Source organism: Corvus kubaryi, unplaced genomic scaffold (genome assembly GCF_017639235.1).
Source record: "Corvus kubaryi isolate FWS band 111438036 unplaced genomic scaffold, C.kubaryi_AGA036_p1.0 37386, whole genome shotgun sequence".
In the NCBI taxonomy this organism is placed as follows: Eukaryota; Metazoa; Chordata; class Aves; order Passeriformes; family Corvidae; genus Corvus; species Corvus kubaryi.
Window position 1 is genome coordinate 3,688,398 of NW_024581128.1, and position 24,476 is coordinate 3,712,873.

The 24,476-nt window shown below is 41.6% G+C and overlaps 1 protein-coding gene across 8 annotated transcripts in view; it reads right to left on the reverse strand.

Annotated features, from left to right (window-relative positions):
* The window catches only part of PCSK2 (proprotein convertase subtilisin/kexin type 2), a 111,061-nt gene that overhangs the window by 16,276 nt on the left and 70,309 nt on the right, over positions 1 to 24,476 (reverse strand). For all 8 annotated transcript variants that reach the window (XM_042036699.1, XM_042036698.1, XM_042036703.1 and 5 more), the window contains 3 exons: positions 20,481 to 20,557; positions 14,268 to 14,356; positions 10,603 to 10,778 (listed from right to left, as the gene is read on the reverse strand). In XM_042036699.1, the coding sequence (XP_041892633.1) occupies positions 10,603 to 10,778; positions 14,268 to 14,356; positions 20,481 to 20,557 (342 nt within the window). The remainder of the gene's footprint in view (positions 1 to 10,602; positions 10,779 to 14,267; positions 14,357 to 20,480; positions 20,558 to 24,476) is intronic.

The following is a 24,476-nucleotide window of genomic DNA, read 5'->3' on the forward strand; positions in this document are numbered from 1 at the left end:
AGCAAGTCCTTGGCGTCCCTGAACTGCTGCCCATTTTTTGCACTGTCAGGGTCTTCTGGAGCCTGCCTGCATGTTCCTGCATTCCTGACATCCCTCGCTCTCCTGGCTCCTCCAGCTGCCAGGATGATTTGCCTAGAGCAATCTGCTAGCCTGTGACTTCTTGGATCCCTTTGCTCCTTTCCTATACTGATGACCTGGGGGCTGTTAAAACCTGAAGCAACATCTAGGCAGAAACATTTCTGACAGCCAGCCAAGTAATCTTGATTTAACCTTAGAGATACCAAAGTTTAGGCAGGAAACATATCTGGACTGCCAAATTTGCTACCGCACAAGTTCAGAGGGACAGCTACCTTGTTTTAGCTGAATGCCTTTGCATGTCTAGATCCAGTTCCTTCCAAAAGCCTGGAGATACTGAACTGTAACCGTAGAAAAGCCCAGCACAGCCACAAGTCATGGAGTTCAGCTCAGAAGAAACAGCAGCTGGGTTATCCTCTCAAATTCACCACTGATGAAGGCCCTGTCCCTTCCCTGCTGGCCTGTCTAATCTTCCGGTATTCAACAGTGGAAGAGGAAAGGCTGTTTTGGCAGGAGCAAGAACTCAGTTCAACATTTGGCTACTGTGCAAAGGATAACTGTCACTTGGAACCACATTTCAGTCATGCTTCTCCTGTTTGTGTCCCTTTCACATTTTGCTGTCTTTAATAACTATCTGTCCGGTTTGTCCTAGCAGATTTCTGAAACTATTTGGGTCAAGTAATAACCACCAACTCCAAAAGACTGCTGCATACGAGACTCTCAAAAAACCTAAGCCCTATAATTTGTAAACCCTAATAAAAGGCTTTCTGTAACTTATTTTAGAATTGGTTGCAGAAGAGTACTGAACTCACATCCACCAACCCACAATTAATTGCATAATTGTTAATACCTCCTTTGGCTAAAAATAATGCTTGAGCCATTTTCTACATCTAAATTGCTGTTGAAATTGGATGGACTTCTCTCAGCCAAGAGAAATTAATGTAAAATTATACTTTTGGTGAAGAGGGCAGCATTAGGTCTCAGTTAGGGTTCAGTCTAGCAGGGAAACGAGGAGGGAACTTTGAAAATGCTAGAGCAAAAATTAGCCATTCCTTTTTTGCTGGATGCTGGGCTGTGTACCACAAGTGATAAAATAACAATTCTACAGGCCTAATTCTAGTATTGATAATATTTGCAAAAAAATCAATCTCATCCTCTTCTCATTATCTCTGAGCTAGATTATCACTGAGAAAGACTCTAAACACCTAATTTACTCTTTACCAGTGACAATGCTGATTTCCTTCCCAGCATTCCCAAGTGGTGTGACGAACTCTGGCCTCATAGCTTCACCTGTGCCCCTGGAAGCACTGTGCAAAGGTTCCCAGCTTGCAGCATTAGCCTTGCTGGGAAGCTAAACCGTCTATCTGCCAAGATGTGGCACAGAGATTAGGCAAAAAACACTCTTGAGGGCAGAGTGAGACAACAAAATTAACATTTTCAGGCTACATTATTGTCTTGCTTCCTTAGAAAACATCCCTGTCAGATGACCAGGGTTCAGAATTCCAAGCAGATACAACATGTGTGGGGTTTTAATAAGGTTTGATTTTATCTTACATGAATAAGACAAGGCATGGAATTATAATGCATATTTCAGACACAATGGCAATATGATAGTAAAGGGCTCCCAAGTTATAAAGAAGCTTATTGGGCTTCCTCAAAAATGGAGTCATCAGGTTGCCATATCATAAATTTCCCTGTCCTCACTTAGCTGTTGAACAAATAAAATTATTTTAGAGGTATCTAACTGTATATACTTGTCTTGGGATGACCTTATGATGTGTATCCCATATTGCTGCCTATGCCCAGAAATTAATTCCTGTGCCTTTCTATGCCTCTAAACTGAGCCTGAGAGGGGGAAGGAAAAAACTGAGCAAAACTTTTTCAAAGCAGTTTGCAGCTTGTTCAAGGTCACACACAGATAGCAATTTGTTTTCCCCACTGCGGCAGGGGAGGGAGGAAGCACCCGGCTTGCTGTTTCCCGAGGACAGTTTTTTGGCCAGTGGTTCAGCTGCTTTGTTCTCCAGAGAGAGACTGAGAGTTGAATTTTTCCTTCTCTGGAATTTCGGATTTTTCTCCCTTTTCTACTGGACTGCTTGATTGCTTTAACATCAGAGCACATCGGGAGAACTTTCCACCGGGCACAGAGGGCCTGGCCCTGGCCCAAGCCCCAGCTCCGAGGATACCAAAGGGAGGACTCTAACACTTTCCCAGGTTTTTCCTCCACAGGAAAAGATTTTATCATTTAACATTATTTTCCTTTCCCGTGTGTTTGTTAAATAAATAGTTTTATCTTCTTCACTTTCCTTCGAGGAAAATTTATCTTTCCCGAACCTGGTGGGGGAGGCGTGGTTGTGCCCTCTCTCAGAGGATATATTTCTGAATTCGGCCAAACAAAGAAATATATACTTTTCTTTGCAGAGTATCTTAATACATAACAACCAATAAGCACCATACACAATACCTTTACATTTGCCTATAGCCTATCATAGCTACTACCATCACCATATTATAGTCATTATTATACAATCACAAGAGTAAGTGAGTTACAATTTAAGCTTACAATGGAAAATTCTCAGACCTCTCTTTTTCTTCCTACTTCAACATTTCTTGTTTGCCTGCCATATCTCTCTTTTTGGTAAAGACATGTTTTCTATTTACTTATGCTCTTCTTGAGACTTACTTACTTGGTGAAAAACATCTTTGTTTGTAGTCACATACCTTTGTCCTATTCATAAAAATCTCCTTCCAACTCATCTCCAACCTTTGCCTTCTCAGTTACTCAGCAGTCAGTGTTTCAGCAAAACATCTTTTACTCTATATCAAAACTTGCTTCCATTTCTACCTCATCCTCAGTTTCTACATTCAGAGATCTTTCTGCCAAGCCTACATATCTGTGAAACTTTCTTACCAAACTTTCATCCTCCCCAACAGTATCTAACTGTATATACTTCATTAACATGCTATTTTCAAAGAACAATAACACAATTTCTGTGTACTTGGAGAGAGGCAAATGAGAAATATTTCCTTTTGTGTTTTTACATTGTATTTTCTTCCATAATTGGTAAGCCCAATTACAAAGCCATGATATGACTATGAATTCTTAGTACTGCTCTCCTGGTAATTTGCACTTCTGCATTACTTTCTTAGGTAGCACTACATTAGGAAAGCAATAATGTTTTCACCAGCACAAGCACGAACAGATCATGTCTTATATATTCTGGCTGAGCCAGTGAAGTCTGAAGGAATTAATTCAGTCCATGAGCAACACCTCACAACCTCCTAATACAAAAGCCTACATCATAAAAATGCAATAGAGACCAGTTTAGTTGATGACTTATTTTTATTGGCTTAAATTCCAATAACTGAAGCTGTAAAAAACTGGACTCACAAAACGGCAAATAAGAAATTTTTACTGGACACTACACTAAAGACAGTATCTATCATAAAATATGAGTGGAATTACTTCTTGACCTAAGCTGTCTTTTCCTGTTTTAGATGATGGCTGATACAACTCTGTATGCAAAGATACTAGAGAACAAAAAGTCTCTAATTAAGAGAGATGTGTTGTCACAGGATTTCCACATACCATCTCTACCTCCCTCTCCAAGCTTTCTAGCCCCCAAAGTGGGTAAGCACAGCTCAGACAAGGGATATGTAAATCACACAGCATTGCTTTGTCCAGTCACGCTATACATACAATGAATGCAAGGCCCCCTTGTTAGGCAAGTACTGTATACAGACAAGTTTCAACCTAATCTTTAGGAACTAGACGTTTTTAAAGGTCCTCTCCGATTACATCTCAAGTATGTCTTTTCTAGCAGCTGAAAGTTGCTAGAGTAGTAAGAGTGTTCACCTGTGTCAGGCCAGTGCTGGTAATTGCCAAATACTTGTGGACCTTTTTGTGTATGAAACTCTTTTCAATCTCTATTCTCAAATTCTTGCTAATTCAACTGTGAGCTCATTTATCCTTGCAGTGCAACTACCACTACTCAATGACCCAATCACTACTGTCCCTGAACTAAAGCCATGAGATAACACAGTGAAGACAGATCACATTAAAAAAATGAGTGGGATTGTGTCTTAGTAACAAAAAGCTGCTTGAGTACGTTTCCCAATAACTTCTGATTACATGGGTTATGCTGACACCCAGTTCACACACACTACCCCTTTTGTGTTCAGCCTTAGATATACTGTTAGTAAGAGCCCATAAAGGAGTTGTCAGTGTGATGGTAGATTGTGTTGTCCTTAACTGTGCTATTTTAGTGCTGCCTCTATTAATGCTATTTACCTTCCAAGCGAAGAGCACACACAAGGAACGTATGATTAAGACAGAGGGCAAGAATGAGTTTAACACATACCAAGAATGGATAACAGAAGAGGAAACACAGGAAAATAGAATCAGAGAATAGTTTGGGTTGGAAGAGACCTTTTAAAGGTCAGCTAGTCCAACTCCCCACTGCAATGAGAAGGGATACCTTCAACTAGAAGAATATATATCAGAAATAGAAGATCTGTTGGCCTTAGCCCACCTAGTTATAGCTGGATGGCTTCAAGACATAAAAATAGACATATAAACATGAAGTTCCACAGTTTCTGCAGTTTTTATAACATTGTCATTATCAGGTGACTAGTTACTCCCACATCTCAGTAGCTCTGGAAGGAGGAATTCTGAAGGACAAGACAGTGGAATGGAGATTGTGGGAGGGATGAAACACTTGGCAGTGAGTTCCTCCTTGAGCTGGGCTCCAAAGTGTGGTGGCAGCAAAGCAAACATTACCTATGTTTGTCAATTCAATTAAATGCATCACTCCCACTTACTGATTTTTTTTTTATTGCATTAGAAGCAAGGATATTAATCTTGCTCCATGCAAGAGATCTTATGTTGCCTTCTAGGACATTTGGAAGTATTGCTTTTAGTTTAAGAACATATTTTTATTCTCAGCATGTTGCTTCCTCCTCACCAGTATTTCAGCTTCATCATTAATTTGTGAGCCGTAACTCTGGTGAGAATCAGCTCTAGGCTGAGAAAAGGAATTCCTACATTTATTTGTCTCTCAGTTTACAAAAGACACTTTTTGATAAGACAGGAGGGTTATACTGAAAAATAATCATAAACTAGATTTACATTTTTACAGTCAATAGAGAATTGGATGCATATATTATAGACCTAAACTAGGTAAAAGGGTATTATACCAAAGGCATGTTAGTCTTCCTTTGCATGCAGCCAACTCTGTAGTGGGTTTTTCAGAGCACCACGAGAATACCCAGCATCCACTGATAGTTTGAAATATCTCTAGAAAATCTGGCTCTCCAAAAAAACCAGATCAGAATAAACTATACCCAAAAAAACCATTATATTAGGAAATGTAATGAGCTAAAGAACGGTAAACAAAGCTATGATCACAACACAAAGCAAGTTACTTGGGGTGGAACTGTCTCATCTTCTGTGCACCTATTGCTGGGAGATAGCTGGGATACTGCCACTATAAGATAAAGTGTAATTGCCCCTGGACAACAATATTTTTTTAAGGTAGAATCCAGTATCATTCCTCCTAATTCTGCAATGGCCAACAGAACTGTTTTACTAATGCAGGCTCTCCTGTTAATTTTATGTCTTCTGATAAGGTATGAGAGCAACCCTTGGCAGAGCACAGCTCACTGTCACTGTTCTCTCGCTTTCCTGAGCCTTCAACCTGAGTGATCTCAGGGCCCCTTCTGCAAATTATTTCTTGAAGAGAACCACAAACACTTCTGAGGGCAAAGTATTAAAAAAGTAATATGCCCAACACTCTGAGTATGGGACTCCAACCAAGCACTAAAACAGAAAAGAAAAATCCCTATGCCAATATTTAACATTCAAAGAGAAGGCTAATTCCAGTGTAACTCCACAAATTAAACCATAGGGAAATATGACAGCAAGTTAATTCAAAGGTATTTTATATAACAAATTGCAAAAAATCCTCATGATTATGATTTAAAATCTGCTTCTCTTGAAGGGTACAATAACTGTAGTTCAGTTTTCATTCTCCCACTTTTTTGCTACTTTTAGACAAGTTCTCCATTGGAGGAGGACAACGCAAAAATTACATGGAAACTTTTCTGTGTTCACAGCTTATATCTGCTACAATCAACATTAGTGGAAGAGAGATCAAGCAACTATAACACATCAAGGTGCTGCTAAAACTGTCACACACCTAAAAAAGATTCTCCTCAAAACCAAAGTGTTTAAGGGGATCTTTACAGAAACACTAGATAAATTAAAATCACAAAAAGAAACACAGCCTGTGGAAGGTTTCTGGACTTCAGAGGGACTCTGAATTCATCAGAGGTTTGTACAGTTTGTACTACAAAACTGAGCAGACTCAGAAGGAATTTGTGACAAGTCTTCCAGTGTTATTGCATACATTGCCAGTTTTATGGGCAGAAGCATGAAGATGACTATAATCCCTCTGTTATAGGCAAAACATCTGAGGCTCAGCATTTGAGAAAGCTTTAGATGCTTCACTACTTATCACAGCAGTAGATTTAATTATCATGTCACAAAACATGGTAAACTAAATGTGCTGCTTACAGTGAGCTGGTGATGAAGAGTGGGAGAATTTGGCACAAGTAAAAGGAAGAAATAATTTGGATGGAAAAGTGAGTAATTGTAGAGCTCCCACAAAAAACCATCCCAGATGTTCTGGGTAATTTCAGATCTTGTCAATACAGAAACCCATCTATAATCAGCCAAGGGGAGGAGGTTCATTCCCTACAACACCAGGGGCAGCCGTGGTTGTCTTGGCTGCATGACACTGAAGAGGTGGAAATGAAGCAATGGAAGGTTGGTTTGTTTGGGCTAATTTATATTCTTTCTGAGTTGTGGCACACACATTTCCCCCAATCTTCTTACAGTGTACTGTTGGAATTGTAAAAAGAAGAGAGGCCCGGCGACTCCGGCGGGGGGAGTTACTTGCAGACTAGCCAATATGGTTGATAAGAGCAAAACTCCGTTTATTAGCAATCCAAAGGCACTTATATAGTATACCAGCTTGTTAACTCTTAAGTGGCTTAAAACTTATCAAAGCGCATTTCTACTTCTACATAATTGGACTTATATTGGCAAGCTTCTACAGTTATGATTAAAAGAATTCAGAGTTCATCTTCCTTCTGTCTCGGTCTTACCTACACAGCTGTACCTTCTCAAAACTCCCTTCTTGTTCCCAGCTTGGTTCTCACAGAGATTTTTCTCATGGAGAGTTTTTCTCACACACAGGCCTTCTGCTTGCAGGCTCTTGCTACTGTTCTTTTATTGATCCCATAATTCTATGAATGATCCATGCCCCTGATCCTTTAATAATTGCAACAATTCCCTCTTTTTTTTTTCTTTTTGTACAAGTAATACTTGATGGGTCACAGATGTAGTGACTTTGTATATTATCCTTTGCAAGCATTGGAAGGCAAGGTGAACACAGTATTATTAATAATATTACTAGTCCTACAGTAATCAAATGCTACACAAATAAAACTAGCCATGAATTTAAATGTAGTAACTTTAACCATCCCTCTATGTTGAGACCGTCTTCTTTTTTCTGTAATTGTGTAGTTAATTGATGTAACTCACTTATCTGCTTGTGAAGTAGGAAAAAGTGGTTAGAATGATTTATACAGCACATACCTTGGAACCTTTCACAGCCGTGGCTGTGAGCTAATGGTAGAAAATCAATGGCTGCTTAATCTTGTAATATTATATGTCTAACACTAATAACACACACACTTAACTCATTGAGCGTTTGCAAAGTCATATTAAACTTATCCCTCTCCCAGCAAGCAAGTTTATGTAATATAGCGTAAGCCCTGGCTGCTAAGAGTACCAGGTAAAAACAAAAATGCTAACTAAATCAACTGCTTTTACTTGATCTAAATGGGCAGACAGCTGATTGAAAATATCTGCTAATGCTCTTGTTTCAAGACAGTTAAAAAACAACTTTTCACTTTACTTCTGTGTTTGGTGTTATACTCAAAATTTCATGCAATATACCCAAAAATTTATGCAATTCTTCTTCTTAGTTTTGTCTTTGGAAAGGGTTCCCCGACACCCACCACAAGTCACTAGCAACCACCCCGGGCAGCTGTCACATTTGCCCTAGAGTCTCACTATTTCTCCTGCTACGGAGAGTGGTGGATCTGGCAAGTCCTCAGCTCCTTCACTCAGCCATGTCTGCAGCCTCTCTCAAGGCTCCTCAGGACAGGTCTCAGAGTCCCAGCTGTTGAAGTAGCGGCGTCACTTTCCTCAGGAGCTGATGCTGACTGTGCCTTCTCGTTTCGGGGTCCTGTAGCATGGCACCACTTTGCTGGGCACAGCTCTGGTCAGTGATGCAGGGATGACTTGTTCCTGTTGTTGCAGGACATTCTGTAGCATTGCAGTCCACATTCGTTCCCCAGAGCAGGAACTGTGAAGGGGTTAATAACAACTGTACGATGCTGATGAAGTCATTTGAACACAGGACATCTGCTGTAAAGATAGACTGCAAAATGCTTTGTGTAGATAAGTCAGCAAGCTTTTTGATTACTTTTTGTGTCATTTCTTGGTGTTTCTCCCCGTCCCGGGGCCGACCCCCGGCTGGCTTTGGCTTTGCAGGAGACGAAAGCGCAGAAGCCGCGCTGCTGCCTGACGTCCCGCTGTTCGGCGGGGGGGGTGGTTTACTCTCTGCCGCTTTTGGCCGGGTTTTAGGACCTCTCTGTTGCTCTGCCGCTTTCAGCGGGACAGCAGGACTGCCTGTGTCTCCTTGGCCTGCCTGTGCCCCGCCCCCTGGATCGGGTGTCTCTGCTTCCGCTTTTGCAGCCATTTCTCCCTCGGCCGTCGGAGGGATAACATCCGGCTCTGCCGAGTTTAGCAGCTCCTGCACTGAGCGGACGCGCGCCGCCGCGTTTTTAACCGGTTTTCTCGCGGCCAGCCCGAAGGACCGTGCTACCCCGGACTCGGCTCCGGTCTCTGCCCGCCGCTCCGTAAGACCCATGTCTGTTTCTTTCCCGGAGCTGCTACAGCCAGCACTGCCACTCTCTAAAGTCTCTATGGCAGCTGCGGCCACTATCTGTTCTGTTTTTATTTCTGTGAGAGTGCTAGTTACTGCTCTCCAGGTAATTTGAGAGCTTTTGTTTCTTTAGCTTTCTTTTTAACCGATCTTGGATCAGCTAGTTCCTTATAAAGGTGTACTTCTTTAAGTCCCCACTTTTCTAAAAAGCATAAACCAAGGGCCACCTCAGTTTCCGTAACTGCGTCTTTCCGCAACCCCCCTGCGTCTAACCACAAAATCCACGTCTTACCGCTGTCCCTGCTGTCAGGGTCGTGCAGCCTTGCAGGTTTAGCCCTTGTCAGCCGATTCGGCGGACCCCTGATGTCAGGTCAGTCCAGGCACGGATCAGACACTCGCCAGCAGGTGTTGACCTTTTGCCCTCCGATCGCCGCTTAATCGGTGCCGTGTCGGCTGCCACCGAAGTCAAAAAAAACGAAGTGCCAGTCCTCAGTCCGAGTTCCGAGTTCAGGCACCAAATGTTGGAATTGTAAAAAGAAGAGAGGCCCGGCGACTCCGGCGGGGGGAGTTACTTGCAGACTAGCCAATATGGTTGATAAGAGCAAAACTCCGTTTATTAGCAATCCAAAGGCACTTATACAGTATACCAGCTTGTTAACTCTTAAGTGGCTTAAAACTTATCAAAGCGCATTTCTACTTCTACATAATTGGACTTACATTGGCAAGCTTCTACAGTTATGTTATGATTAAAAGAATTCAGAGTTTATCTTCCTTCTCTCTCAGTCTTATCTACACAGCTGTACCTTCTCAAAACTCCCTTCTTGTTCCCAGCTTGGTTCTCACAGAGATTTTTCTCATGGAGAGTTTTTCTCACACACAGGCCTTCTGCTTGCAGGCTCTTGCTACTGTTCTTTTATTGATCCCATAATTCTATGAATGATCCATGCCCCGATCCTTTAATAATTGCAACAGTGTACAAGTTAAACAGATTACAGGATGATACTGAGTGTCTTTTACAAAGACCCCAGACTACTCCTAGAAGGAGGTGGAAATGCGGGAATAAATACGGAGGCTCCTGGATGACATTAGTCCATGGACATCTGAACCATTGCAGTTCAATCACAGCTATAATAATGACCATACATGAGTGACCTAAGAGACACTCCAAATCCAAAACAATAATTAAATTGGTAAAACACCAAAACAGATAATGCGGTGTCAGTAGCTCAGCTGGCATGTTTCAACCTGGGGAATATTTAGAGGATCAGGATCTTCCATTTTGACTGTGATGGTCTATGAAAAGTATATATAAGCTAACTAGAGATAAACACAGTATGCTGAGACTATACAATAAAAGCAAGAGCAAAATATTGCAGAATGAACATCAAAGAAACTTGAGATATGCTGAAAGTTGGATAATTTGTGCAACTGCACTGTGTTCCCAAGTCACTGGTTTCAGCACAAGCATGTACACACCATTCTGCCACAGAACCCAGATTATTAAGACTGTTACCTTATTCACACCATCTGCCATTGCTTGCAGTGTTAACTCTCTAGGTCCATCCACAGTCTTCCCATTGTCAGTTGGTCCCCAGCTGGCACTATATATATCTATGACTTGAGGCATATGACTGATGGAGGAAGCCTCAATAATGTCTGTCATAAACGGCTGGTCGAGCATTCGAATACCTGTAATTTTAATCAACATAAACATGAAATATGCATTACCTAGCACAAAATGTAATCTCAGCACCTGCAGAAGGCCCCCAGTTACAGGTATTTTAAGTAACTGGCAGTTTCACCCATTCAGTAATTCTGCACTTGAAATTCCCATTTCACCAAGGTGTACTTACCCAGCAGGGTGCCGGTATTAAACACCCAGCCACCAAGGCAGCGTGGCCCAGAAAGACAAAGAACTTTATTGTTAGCTTTCTAATTAAACTGTGTTTTCCATCTACTCTTTGAGAACACTTAAAAAATACCAGAATTCAGCAATCTCAGAAATTCAGTGTTTAAATAATATTAATGGCATTTAAAATAGTATTCTGTAAGCCAGGGAAAAAGAGTAAGGGCACCCCTCATCTAACTTATATTCAGTTTTGTGTTCACATGTCATTAGCTTTTCAAGTAATTTTTCTATTTTTTTTGGTGCATCTCCAGAATATAATCAGAGGAGGGAAACACACTGCACAGCATTTTTCCTGGAAAAATATCATTCTGCCAACATGCAGATGCAATAGCAAAATATGGCCAGCATGTGGAGGAAAAAAGCAAACTCAAACCCACTTCCTTTAACCCATACTGCAGTAGAAGTTAAGAGTTTAAATGATGCAATCTTAGGACATGTCAACTTCATAAAACCTCAAAGTGTTGACTCTAAGCCAGCCAGAGTGCAACAGACAGCAGTGCAAGCCTTACATCCATCGTGCCCCACACATAGGACAACTTCACTGACAGCCAACTTGTCACTTGTCCTCTGGATGAGATCCGAGTAACCAGGGGTTCATTCCAAGTTTAATTTGTAGCCCTGAGTTGAAGTTCAGTTTTTCCCAACAGTTTAGGGCACAGGGCAGAAATCAGTAGCACAGTGCCAAACAGTGTGAATGGCGATAAAGATCCTGATTTAGAAGCCAGTAACTTTACTATATTCAATAGAAAACCAGTGTGTCAAATATAAGGCTGGAAAAAAGGTGACAAAAATAGAAATCAGACCAAAGCTGGATGTTCTTGATGGGCTAACTCAAGCTAGAAATGATGAAGTCAAACTCAAATTTTGCTTCCCATATGTATAAAATGCAGATCTGCCCAGAAACCACGATCCTGGTTTAAAAGACAAACGTCTGCCAAGGAGGGTGGGAACCCTTCCTGGAATGGAAAGACGACCCCCTCCTTCCAAGTTATTGTAACTTCAAAATTATGGGGCTTCCAGGCAAAAATTACGGGAAAAGGAATAATAATTATTTACTAGAATATATATAACAAGACAGACAAACAACAAAAACGCAGTAACAGACTTTTGCCCCCCGTTAAGCAATTTCCCCTTTTTGTGTAGCTATGACCACAGCCGGCAGGGGGCGCTGTTGGCTCAGTCGCTGCAGAGGGGCTGCAGTGACTCCCCACGGCTCCAGGGGGCGCTCCGACAGGAACCCTCAGACTCTCCGGGGGTTAATGCCGGCCCCGGGAAGAGAGAGAAGGTGGGGTTTGGTTTCCCCAGTTGCTCACATCCTGGCCATGGCAGCCACCGAGGTTCCAGTCAAACCAGCAGCATGGACCATGGGGGCCCGGTTTCCCCTGAAACACCTGCAGATGGTGAGGGTCTCTCCTGGCGAGGGCAGGTGCTGAAAACTCCCAGTCAGCTGGCAGCTCCTGCAAGCAGCGGGCTCACCAACGGGCAGCAAGGAGAATTCTGCAGCAGCACCAAGCCCTCTGAGAAGCAGCAGTCCAGTACCCAAAACCTCAACCATCTCCCCTCCAAGCCGGGCAAGGACTATCTACCCCCAGCTAGAAACTACCCAAACCCCCATTCCCCCCTTCTCTGAACCATTTAAATGGCATGTCAAAGCACTTGGCTACCCCTTTTGTCTCCGAATCACTGTCCATTCACCATCTCCCTAACAACAAATGGGAAGATATTCCCTAAGAAACCTAACCCAGAACAACCACAAAATTAATTATTGACCCCAAGAAAAGTGGGGGAACAACAGGAGGAGCCAAACCATCTTCAAGGAAAAAAAGAGGTACAAGAAAAAAACCAAGTGATGCCCCAGATCCTTGGCAACCAACTTCCAGTTCAGTCTGCAAACATGGACTCTGAACCATGACAGCAGCACACCATCAACTTTCATGGACTTCCACTGCCCATGGACCACACAGTGGTGTTGCCAATGCACATTGTCCTCAGGCACGGAAGGCTGGCTGGCACTTCCAAAAACTTGAGGGGATTTTACTACAAAGTGGACAAACACAGATGATTATTTGTAGGCTGTTGGTCATCAGAAAAAGTCTTCACACCTCTTGACTTTTAAACAACCAGCCTGAAGTTGTAGAGTTATATGAATAATATGGACATGGCCCAGTCAAAATCCCATGCCTCAACTCAGATTCCTCTAAGACTAACTATTGCTAGAATGCAAATTTTGTGGAATGTCCCATCCCTGAAGGAGATGTTACCCTTGCTGAAGAAAGGAGACAGTCATTAGACCTGCCCAGCTAGTTACTAACTCTCAATGGTATTTCTTGGGTAACAGCTTAGCAAACATTGCTTGGTGCCCTTCTCTGGTGGAGATTCAGCTTTCAGTCATGTAGGTGACAGGTGAAATGTAGCCTTCCCCAGATTCACCTGACACTACAGTGAAACAGGGACTTGCCAAGCAGAGCAGAACTGTCTCTGAATACACACTGTGGACCATCTCCACGAAGCAATGGGTACATCCATGCTGATGTTCTGGTGTGGATCAAGGAAAGTAAAGTGAAATTCCTAAGCATTTATCTCTGCCTGCTGTGCCTCAGTTCTCATCATGAACAGTCTTAAGAGTGGGAAAACTGGATTTCTTCAGATTCAACTAAACTGACACATGGTTTCAAGAGCCTAACTGACTCCAAGCACTGTATTCAGTATATCTGTGCAGAGAAAAACTCGTTAGAAGTAAAAATACCCAACACACCCAAGGTGTGGATGCTGGGTGCTAGGTACCAGCTGTTTCATTCTCTGCATCTGCTCCTATCACTCCACATCACTGTTAAAACAGAGGAAACCTACGACCAGAGATTTATACCACTGCAGGTCCTGCCCTGTGAGAGCCTAAAGGGTAAGAGCAGCATGACATTTGCCTTTTCAGATAGTTTCTAAGTGCAGCAGGAGTTTATACTCTACCTCCTGAAAAATGAGATTTGCCACAACTGATTCTGCAGCTATGCAGGGAAGAAGCACTGAAAATCAGTATACAAACAAGAGCTGAGCAGGAGCAGAAGGAGCAGAAGCTGCTCTTTTGCACTGTTATTAAAGAGCTTATGTAAGGCCCTTGATTGAAAAGGCAAAGCCATGGAGAAATTCCTCTCCCCAGCTACTGTGAAAGTCCAGTATCAATCTGCAGCCCTGTCCTGGGCAACACTCCCTGGCTCTGCAGAAGTTCTGCCTGAAGCACAGTGGACCATTTACACCTTGGATTGTTACCATACCTGCCACTTTGGAGTTGTACGCAACTCCCACGCCGCAGATGTTGTTGTTGGCAGCAGCAGACACCTCTCCTGCACACCTTGTCCCGTGGCTGTGAAAAGGAAGGCAGAGAGACCAGATGAACCCCAGCTAATGTACGTGTTGAGCTGAGCTGGATCACTGGGAGCTTGTTTTGCCTCAGTCAGCTCCCAGTACTGCGGAGGAAAACCATTCCTCAGGCAAACTGTTGAGTGCTGGATACTGGGATGAGTTCATTCCTTCGTGAAGCAGGCGATACCCAGTTTCCCCTCTGCAGGATGAGTGATGCTTGCTCTGACGTTAACATGTATCCTTACATTGCATTTAGTCGTCAAGTTATTCAGGCCTTTTCTTTTTAGCTTGTGAGATAGGTTCTGCCTCATTACCAACTCTTAGTCAGTAGAAACACCCCCTGACAGAACAGTGTAAATTTAAGATCAATGTTAATGCCTTTATTTTTGTGGCTTGACAGTGTGACACCCATTACTTTGAACCTCAAAGAACAAAGTCTGGTTGCCTTTTTGCTGTTTGAACACGTGCAAAGAGCCTATCGCTGCCCACAAAAGAAATGCTACAGGAAGAGGTGGGTGCAATACCAAGCTGGAGTAGCAGAAAGGAGCCACAATGGTCACTGCACTCCTCAGCAGCAGAGCTGCAGCCTGGCTGGCCAGGCCCAAAGCTGTGGGACTAAGGGCACATGCATCCCTCTCATCCAGTGCCTAATTCCCAAAAGAACTGACAAGGTGCTCCAGCTCACACAGCCACTGCTGTCTGCTCAAGTGGGAAAAGTCACTGCTTTGATACAGAGGTCTAGGTTTGAGCCGACACATGGTATTTCAATAGTATCTGGTGTCTCTAAAGTGCTTTACAGCTCTTAACAGAGACCCTTTAACCGGCAGTGGCTCCTGCAGGAAGGGAGATTGCATTTTCCTTTCTCCTAATTCATCATAGAAATTAAACTCAGGAGAAGAGAAATACAGACACCATAACCTAGTTTTCAAAAAATAGCATAGCAGCAGGGAAACTACTGAAACCTGTGCTGCTGCCAGGGTTTTTTTCAGTTTAAGATGCTGAATCAATATATGAATCCATCCTACTGCTCACATCTCTGCATTGAAACTGGCGTTGATTCTACAGTATGCTAAGGATTCATGCAATTAAAAATGCTGTATTATGGTTATCCTGAGTATCAGATGGACCACCCTGGGAGGCAGCAGAACTGTTTCAATCACCTTTTCCTCTCTCTTTCCCTTTACGGGCGTCTGGCGAAGATCAGTGTAACATTAATAAAAAGGTAAGAAGCAACACATACATTTTCCTGCTCTACTTGGGAGTATATATTTTTAAAGGCAGTTCCATAAAGGAAGATGACTGAAGATCTTATCCACTTCCTTTTACAAAGGAGGCAGAGAGGACAGCAATACAGATTTTTTATTCAGCTTCTACAGAAATTGCTAGCAACAATCAAACAGATTTTCCCTCATGTTCTTGTTCAAGGAAGTGTAACAGAAATACAACATTCATTGCTAGGTGCTATCAGTGCTAGGCATTCATTACCTAGTCACCTATGGGCCAACTACGAGCCACAGAGAAGAATAAATGGCTTTGTTCAAAATTGGCTTGACTAATGCTGGGGTGCAAAAAATCAGTGATGCTGCCAGATTACGGTGAGAAAAACTGTATTACAACCTTCCTGACAAAGAAGTTTTACCAGAAGGTCCTCTCCCTGTCCTGGCCTCTCCAGAGCAGTGGCCCATACAATGGAGAGTGCAAACAGGCCTATTCCATCAGCTCAGAGTTTCAATATTGTGCTGCTGACTAGAGAGAAAAAAAAAATCATTTATCAGTTAGTGGAAATGCATTTGGTTGAATGATTAATGGTAAATAGCAGACTTTTCCAACTCAGACCTATTTGCTGTTCATGTACTACTGATAAACCCTTTGTGGTTTCTATGAAGTGGCTCATGTCACAGGCACAAATCACAGCCTTTCTCTACAGTGTTCGCCTCTTCCCTATTTCAATATTTAAAACAAGGGGACAGAATACAATTAAAAGTATTTTCGTCTGTGAACAAGCTACTTCAAAGGCCAACCATATATTAGCAAGTAGAGCAAGTCTTCCATAAACTTTATGTAAGTGAAAACATTTTACACAAACATGCATGAAAAAGTAAGGTGGGAGAAGTGGATTTAGTTAAAAAACAGTTTTGCATACTGTATTTTAAAAAAAATCTATACTAGCTATGAAAAATTCACTCTCCTTTGTCTTTGAAAACAATTCTGTTTCTAAAATCCACTACCAATGGTACTGTGCCTGCCTCTCTATTGACATGTTTTTGAAAGTGTCTGAGGTGGCACAGATTTTTATTGAGGGTCCTTTTCATCTGCTTTGAAATGCTTCTGCAGACAGCAAAGAACAGGACCCATCCATCCTATCTTCAGCTGTTTGCAGGGGAGTGCTATGCAGTGCTGCAGTCTCAATAGCTGGGACCATCTGCCTTTGTTGACCACTTTAGCCGCTTGCATTAGGCAGCAATTAAACATGCAGACCTCAGATGGACACTTTTGTGGGGCAAGTGCAATCCCCTGTTTGCTCATATGACATTGTCAGCTTCTGAGTATTTGAGTGTTCACAGAAGGGAAAGGATTCCCCTACTTTGGTTTGGATCCATAATTAGTAAAAGACATTCTTATGTCTGAAGAATATAGGTTTCCAAGATAGCAAATAAATTTTGCCCTGCTAACTCATTAGCTGAATGAGAGAACAAACAGAATACAAAGCCCACAGGCGTGGAAATAATTACTGGTTATTTAGATCGGGGCAGAAATTTGTAATCTCAGTGCTCTAAGGTGGAGAGCCCAAGTTGTGCTTTCTGCATGCTCACAACATGAAATCAGAGAGCTGTAGGAGGCCAAGCAATCACTGATTCCTGTGGCTACTTCCTCACTGCAGAACGTGATACATGCCTTGGCTGAATGTGGTTCAGAAGGAGAGGGTGTTCAAAATCACAGTCAGTCCCCAAAGTGGTTCTTAAAAACCACTGATTTCTGTGGGGCTGCCTCTAGTTCTGGACACAGGGCTTGATTCAGGTTCCTGCACTGCTCCCACTCCTCCTCATGCTCCAACACAGTTCTGTTCAACGTTGCACAAAGTGTACCCTCTCCTGCTGGGTTCCCAAGCTGTGGACCTGAACACAGTCAAACAGTGAGTACAGTAAACATGAGAATAAACTCCTTGGCTGCCAAGCCATCTATGGGCCTCTGCCCATAGCAGCAGCTGAACTGCCTGAAAGCAATTTCCTGCCTGAGGCACCACTCTCCCCTTCCAAAAACCACCCTGCATGGTTTTGTAGGCCAGTGGCTGTTAGATGGAAAGGCCAAAGTGATTCCAGCAGTCTTAAAAAGAATGAAATGGAAGGGGGATCTGCAGAGCAGCTGTGATTAATGAAATACTCCATGCAAAAACCTTTCCTATTTATTCTTAAAGTCTAATGAACACTTTGCGCATGCAGCTGGCAGCTCACAAAAGCCCCTTGGTGATCAGTCCTCTGCTTCTTGTTCCACAAATCACTTGAATTACTCACATAGAAATGTATTCTTTATGGAAAAAAAGGGTATTACGCTATCCTATTTTGAGTGTGATCCTTCTGCATGCATAAAATTCAGTGGGAGATACATGACTGGCTGTGCAAAATGGAGCCTTTATTTCAGGTTTCTCTCAATAGATTTTCCATGTAATCATGCCCTATCCAGATGCACCTGTGCAGCTACACATAGGGACAGATGGACTGTCAGAGGCAGACAGTTGTTACGTATCAGTAACAGTAATTAAGGAGTCAGAAGCCATGGCAAGAGCTTACATAGGAGTATGTCAGCTCAATTAACAGAATAGCAAAGAAATACACAGAGAAAAACAGTCACAGCTACTCTTGGACAGCTGGATATGGTGTGCTGGTTTGTATCTTAACCTGCATAAAACTAAGAATCTTGCATCTTAAAGCCTTCTTATATTGTGAAGGCAGGAAAGGGATGCTCCACTGAATGTGCTGCTCCCTGTCTTGCAAAAGAAATCTCATGGTTCATAGTATCATAGAGTGGTTTGGGTTGCAACGGACCTTAAAGATCATCTAGCTCCAATCTCTCTGCCATGGGCAAGGATACCACTCACTAGATCAGGCTGCTTAGGAGCCCCATCCAGCCTGGCCCTGAACTCTTCCAGGGATGGGGCATCCCATCATGGCTAAGGTTTATTGACAAGCAATGTTATACATCCTAAGTATCAATTTTAATTTTTTTCTGAAAAGAAAGAATAATAAAGGAAATCTGCAAAGCAATTTCTCTGTTGTTTTCCTCCTCCTGTTGCTGACCTGAACTCCCCATTCCCCCAAGAAACAGAAGAAAGTGTTGCAGTTCTCTGAAAACCTGAATCATGTTTTTCTCAATTATTACAGATCGGGTCGCAGACAATAGTGCTGCTCACCCTCAATTCTTCACTTGAGTGCTTGAAGTTAGCCAGGGGCACCTGGGAGCAGAGACGATAACCCATACCACATCTGGAATGCTTGAGGTGTATTTGAAGAGACTTTGGGAGGTAACTCTCCCTCCAGGGAGAGTTTACCTTGCAGAACAGGTAAGGATGGCAGACGGGGCCCCACTATAAAATACTTGATAGCAGCAGAATCAGTGTTAATGGGACTTGGCAGAACACACTTAATTTTATGAAGTTCACACTGAAAACAACAAGAGCTACCATTACACACTAAAGCTAAATTTAATTTTCTTCCTCTCCAGAGCTAAGTGGTATCTTTCTCCTAAAAAGATCCTCTGCATAAATAAGGCAAGAAAGGCAGCAGACCTTCACAAATTAGAGCCCTAGTCTTTCTCTGACTTCCCATTCACTAATTGGAATCATACTACTTTAAAAGTGTCAGATGTCCTTTCCCAAAATGAAGCAGAAATCTCATCAAGATCTCGCTTTGGCTGAAAAACTGCAGGACTACAAAGAAGAACATCACAGCTCCTAACTCTGTTTAATCCATTCTAGGAGGTCCATATCTGAGGTAGAAGCACAGCTGCTTCTTTGTTGTGTCACTCTGACAGAACTACAATTGATTTCTTTAGAAATAAAAACAAAAAACCCCATCCAAAACTTGGAGACCATCCAGTCATCCTAAATTAGAGATGAAAACCACATCAAACAGCCCTGAAATATTTTTTGATAAACACTCAGTCCCTGAAATCTCTAAAAAGCTTTCAAATCCTCAGCACTACTGGCAACTTTTGTCTAAGGGATATTTGGAAATTTCACTGAAAATATCCTGAAAGCAGCTAGAGCCTGCCATGGGACAGCTACAGAACCCAGGACACATTTTGTAAATAACTGTTGAAACATGTTTCCATTCCATGTAAAAAAGAAGCCAATGAGTTCAGGGAAACTAAAAGTCACACTTCCTAAAATCTTAAGCCTTTTCTTTTGGGCCATCCTTATTTATACCATACCTTGAGAACCAGTCCTTCGTCTAGTGAAAACTGGTTAAGTGGAGAGCTAAGTTCAGAACATACTGAAGAAGGAATGGGTCTTGGGCAATCACTATGTGTTCAGGAGAACTAACACAGCAAGCACAGCTGAACTGTTGATTCCAAATTTATAAACATAACAGAACAGCTTCCACTGTATGTGGACTTTAACTTCTCCAGCAGCTAGAAAAACGCTACCCATGCACACTGCCCTTAAATCAAGGTGATTCAGAACTTAACATATGATCTAATTGTTTTTAAACTGGTCATTCTACACCATGCTGCTTTTCTGGCTTCTTAGGCTACATTAGGATGAAAAGACTTTTTCCCCCAAAGTCTTTCCTCTCTCCAGCTTACTCCCTTTAAATTTAGCTAGCAGATGGGGAGCCAGTTTATACAGGTTTGGATTACTGAACTGTCCTAGGACAGCTGACAAAAAGGTATGTAGCTATCACCTATTCAAACAATCTGAAAATACACTTTTCTGGAGCAGCAACTTCATTTATAAACTACAAACCTAAAAAAATGAAGCTGTAAGTAATCTCTAATTTTCAAGCAGTAGTGAGACTGCAGTGTCTGTTCTGTGACCATTGAATTTAGCAGAAAACAGACATTTCACAAAGATGCAGAATTTCTTACACAAACCAAAGTGAAGGGCAGGTTGCCCAAAATCCATTTACCTGTTAAACCAGTCATCTGTATAGCGGGGATAGGGGTAGGGATCATTACTGCTGAAGTCGTAGCTGGCTTTGGCATTCTGCAAAACACAGGGAACACAGAAAATCAGCTGAAGAACAGACATGCAGGGCAAATGAAACACAAATTGAGTGAGAAGCTGAGAATCAATAGCAAACTTTGCCTTCTTCATTCTGTGAGATGTATCTGGACAGAAGCCTGTCCCTATTGTGCTGTGCCATTTCCCATTTTCCACACCAGCAAGCCTGGGGAACAATGTTTTCTGGCATGCAAAGCCTCCTGCAGACTACTGATATTTCCAGTGTGGTTAACTGTGAGGTGGTGTGAGAGCTCAGGTCACTACTGAGGGACTGTTCATCAACACTTAGAAGAGTATTCAGGTATTAAACTACTTGGTACAGCAAAGCAAAGTTTAAATCCTATTTTCCAAACAGTGGTGGAAGTGACAAGACACATGGGTCTTCCACAAAAGAAGTATTTTTGGAAACCTCATTTACGGTACTACAACAGTCAGATTTTTAAAAGCATTTCAATGCCTAAAAATGAAATTTTTTCAAAATTCAACGGTGAAAACTGCATTAATGGCCAGCACATATGCCTGAAAATCTCTTTGCATATTTTCTCATTCCTTTAGTTGGCTGAACAGCTTCACAAATGTGGCTTTCAGGCACTTTTCAAAATGTCATCCCATGTCTCTGCTTTCTATATAAATCTACATCACTCCCGATTTGTCTTATCAGCAGTTAAGGACACTCAGCAACTTTTTGATCTGAAGCAAATGGGAAGTTTCAGAAAGTCAAGTGCCCTCTTCTTTATTCTCTCTTAATGAAAAAATAAAGGGTGACTGAAAATTAGGCTTTTAAAAATATTTAGCAACTTCCTCTCAAGTGTATGTTTGTTGAGTTTATGTTTTAATAATCACCATACTCAAGAAACAAAATTATGTTAATTCTTAATTAATGTGTACTTGTATTCATTTTAAGATTTGGCTGAGCATGCTATTGAAGATAATTTGAGACTTGTGCATGAATAGCTTCACTCCTAAAAACATTCCCCTTCATCTGATTTTCAGTTCCTGGGATACAGGAATAGACAGTCCATTGGTAGCACCCAAGTCCCTGGGTTTTGGATTCAAACCCTTTAACTCCCAAAAACTTGTTCCAGAATGAAATGAGGACAACATTGTGCTTGATACTTGGAGGGTAAAAATAAGTATCTTTCAAGTTATTGTACAGTGGCGTTTTTTGAGTGGTCATTTCATAAAGCCTGGTTGCTTATATTCAGCACAGACAGTAAATATTTTGCAGCATTTGAATGAAACAGAGATCTTAAGAATGGCTCTCAAATGGCTTGATGATGTCCTCCAGCTCAGAGATGAATCCCTTTTTGATTATGGATCTCTCTGTATCTCCACACTAAAGCCCTGATTTTCAGCCTGAAGATGCCTTCCAATCATGTCAGCTATAGCCAAAAATTCTCAGTGCTTCTTTGTGCCAAGGTGTCTGATTAATTTGCTTCTTTTAATTACCACAATTGCTTATACATCACTTTGAATGGCATAGGTTTGCATGAGCTAAGAGTAAACAGAACATCACTTTTCAGCCAGCGAAAAACGGGGAAATTGACAGTTGTCTATAAATCATGAGTAGTACAGAGAAGGTGGACAAGGAGTTATTTTTTACTACTTCTCATAATTCAAGAAATTGAAATTACTGGGTGGGAAACTTAGATGCAGCAGAAAGCAAGAAGTACTCTTCCACAGAACGTGTAATGAGTTACAAAATTCACTGTCATGTAGATACCACACAGACATATTGTCAGCTTCATATTCACTCAGAACTTCTGCTTCCACTCTAAAAATATTGCACAAAGGAGAATTTAAACTCAGTCATGTGTCAACTGTTTTATTTTCCCATCTGGAAGAAATGCAGTCCCACTTACATACCCTAAGCTCAAAGGGGGTCTGGTGAGCCTGACTTTCCAGAACATCATCAAATATGCAAGCACCTTGTACTTGCTATCATCCACTCTTGACTCCAGAATTTCCTTGAGCAAAAATTACAGGTGAAAAGCCCTTCTAGCTGTGCTGATGTACCACTCCTGTTCATAGTAGTAACAGACAAAAGGATTACAGCCTGAATGATTGAGACACCCTACAGGAGACTGCAGCCTTGCTGTATGCCCCAGGTAACCCAGCTTATGGAAAGATGCCTTTTGGCAGGCTACAAACCAAGTTGTGCAGCCACATCCTGTAGCTCTCATTTGCTTCATTTTGGATCACTGCACTCAAAGGAAAAAGATATCTAATGGAGTGGGAACCATCCACAAAGGGCAAAATTAAGAAGAATTCTTGGAAAGAAAACAACGTCTAACTGAACAAGTTATCTTCATTAGGGTCTTTGAGAAAAGACAGTGAGTTTCAGCATTGTGAAGGAGTATTTCACCCACACTATGGAAGCAGTGAAATGGATAATGAAACAGAGACAAATACAAATGGACTGCTTCAAGTTTCTAATTTAAAGATCAAATCCATAAATATCTAAGCCTCAACTTTTGTTGACTTTTTTTTTTTAGCTTAAGTGAGAAATTAAATCAGTTCCAACATTGCACCACAAAGGAAACTGCTTCAGTGGATACCTTAAATATTTCATTTTGTGTTTTGCGAAGTGAATATTAAAATTTGTGGTTTGCCATTGTTCTCCACAGGCTGGAGTCCCCAGCAGGCAGCAAGAGGGCATTTATTGCTAACATGGAGAATAAATCAGCATAGGAACCTGGGAGGTTCCAATCAAAACCAGTGCAGATGAGGATCCACAGTAGCACACTCAAATGAGAACACTTTGCTTTTCCACTCAGGTGATTCAGTGCCCAGATTCATTGCCAAACTAGTCTACTGGCAGTTCCTTCTCTTAGACTTGAAGTGTTTAACATTTGGTTTTCAATATCTAAGGTAGCTGCCTGTTTTTTAACTTCAGGGAGAACTTGAGCCACCAACCTCAGACACTGGTCTGGCCTTAGACCAATCATTGGCACTGGGTGTTACAATGAGGTGAATCTAATCCCTCATGTTCAATCAAAACCAGCTCATTGCTGCAGATTGATTTGATGATTATCAGTCACTATCTATACACAATTACTTATAAATAACATCTATTATATAATAAAAATGCTACTACAGAGAGGAATGGTATTGCTTTTTAAGGCATATCTCTATTTTTGCTTTCTAGCCTCTATGCCAAATAAAATACTAACAGAAGAGTATCAGATCCCAGGATGAGACCCTTTCAGTCATTTATTAAGCAATGGCTTGTATACCTTGACACAAATAGATTACTTTTGCCTCTGTACAAAATTCTGATTTCCTTAAAAATAAGCTTAGACTAGAATTTCCCAAAGAATTGCCTTGTACCTTTTAAAACACATGCAGTAAAATCATCTGTGGGAAAAATTCATTATGCAAAATATGACACTAACAATAAATCAGCTGTCACCATGCGTTGTTCAGCACTGTAATAAAATTATGTACCTTGAATAATGCAGCAAGCCCATAAATTTTTGTATTACTTCACCAGCCCCTGCAGTGCAATTAACATATACTTCTCTTTTTCTCTGTAAGTCAAGAAATATGCCTATGCTCACATGCTAGTCCAGGAGAAAATTAAAGACACATCCCACTGGTCACAGGGTGATTCTATTCATGACATTAATGTCCTGGACTAGATCTGAGGCAGAAAGATAGCTTTTGTTTGTTTTATTTCTTTACTGATCCAAAGAGAAAGCAAACCCCTGAATTCAAATTACAACATATAATGTCTCAGGGAAACTGTACTAAAATAACACTCAATGTCACGTGGTGGCAAAATGAAATTCAGTTTTGCACGCACAGGCTTAAATAAATGGAATATGTTCACCAGAAGGCGAAAAAGGAGGTAACATATTTAACCTAGGAGAGTTGCGGCAAGGCTTCAAGATCATTAACA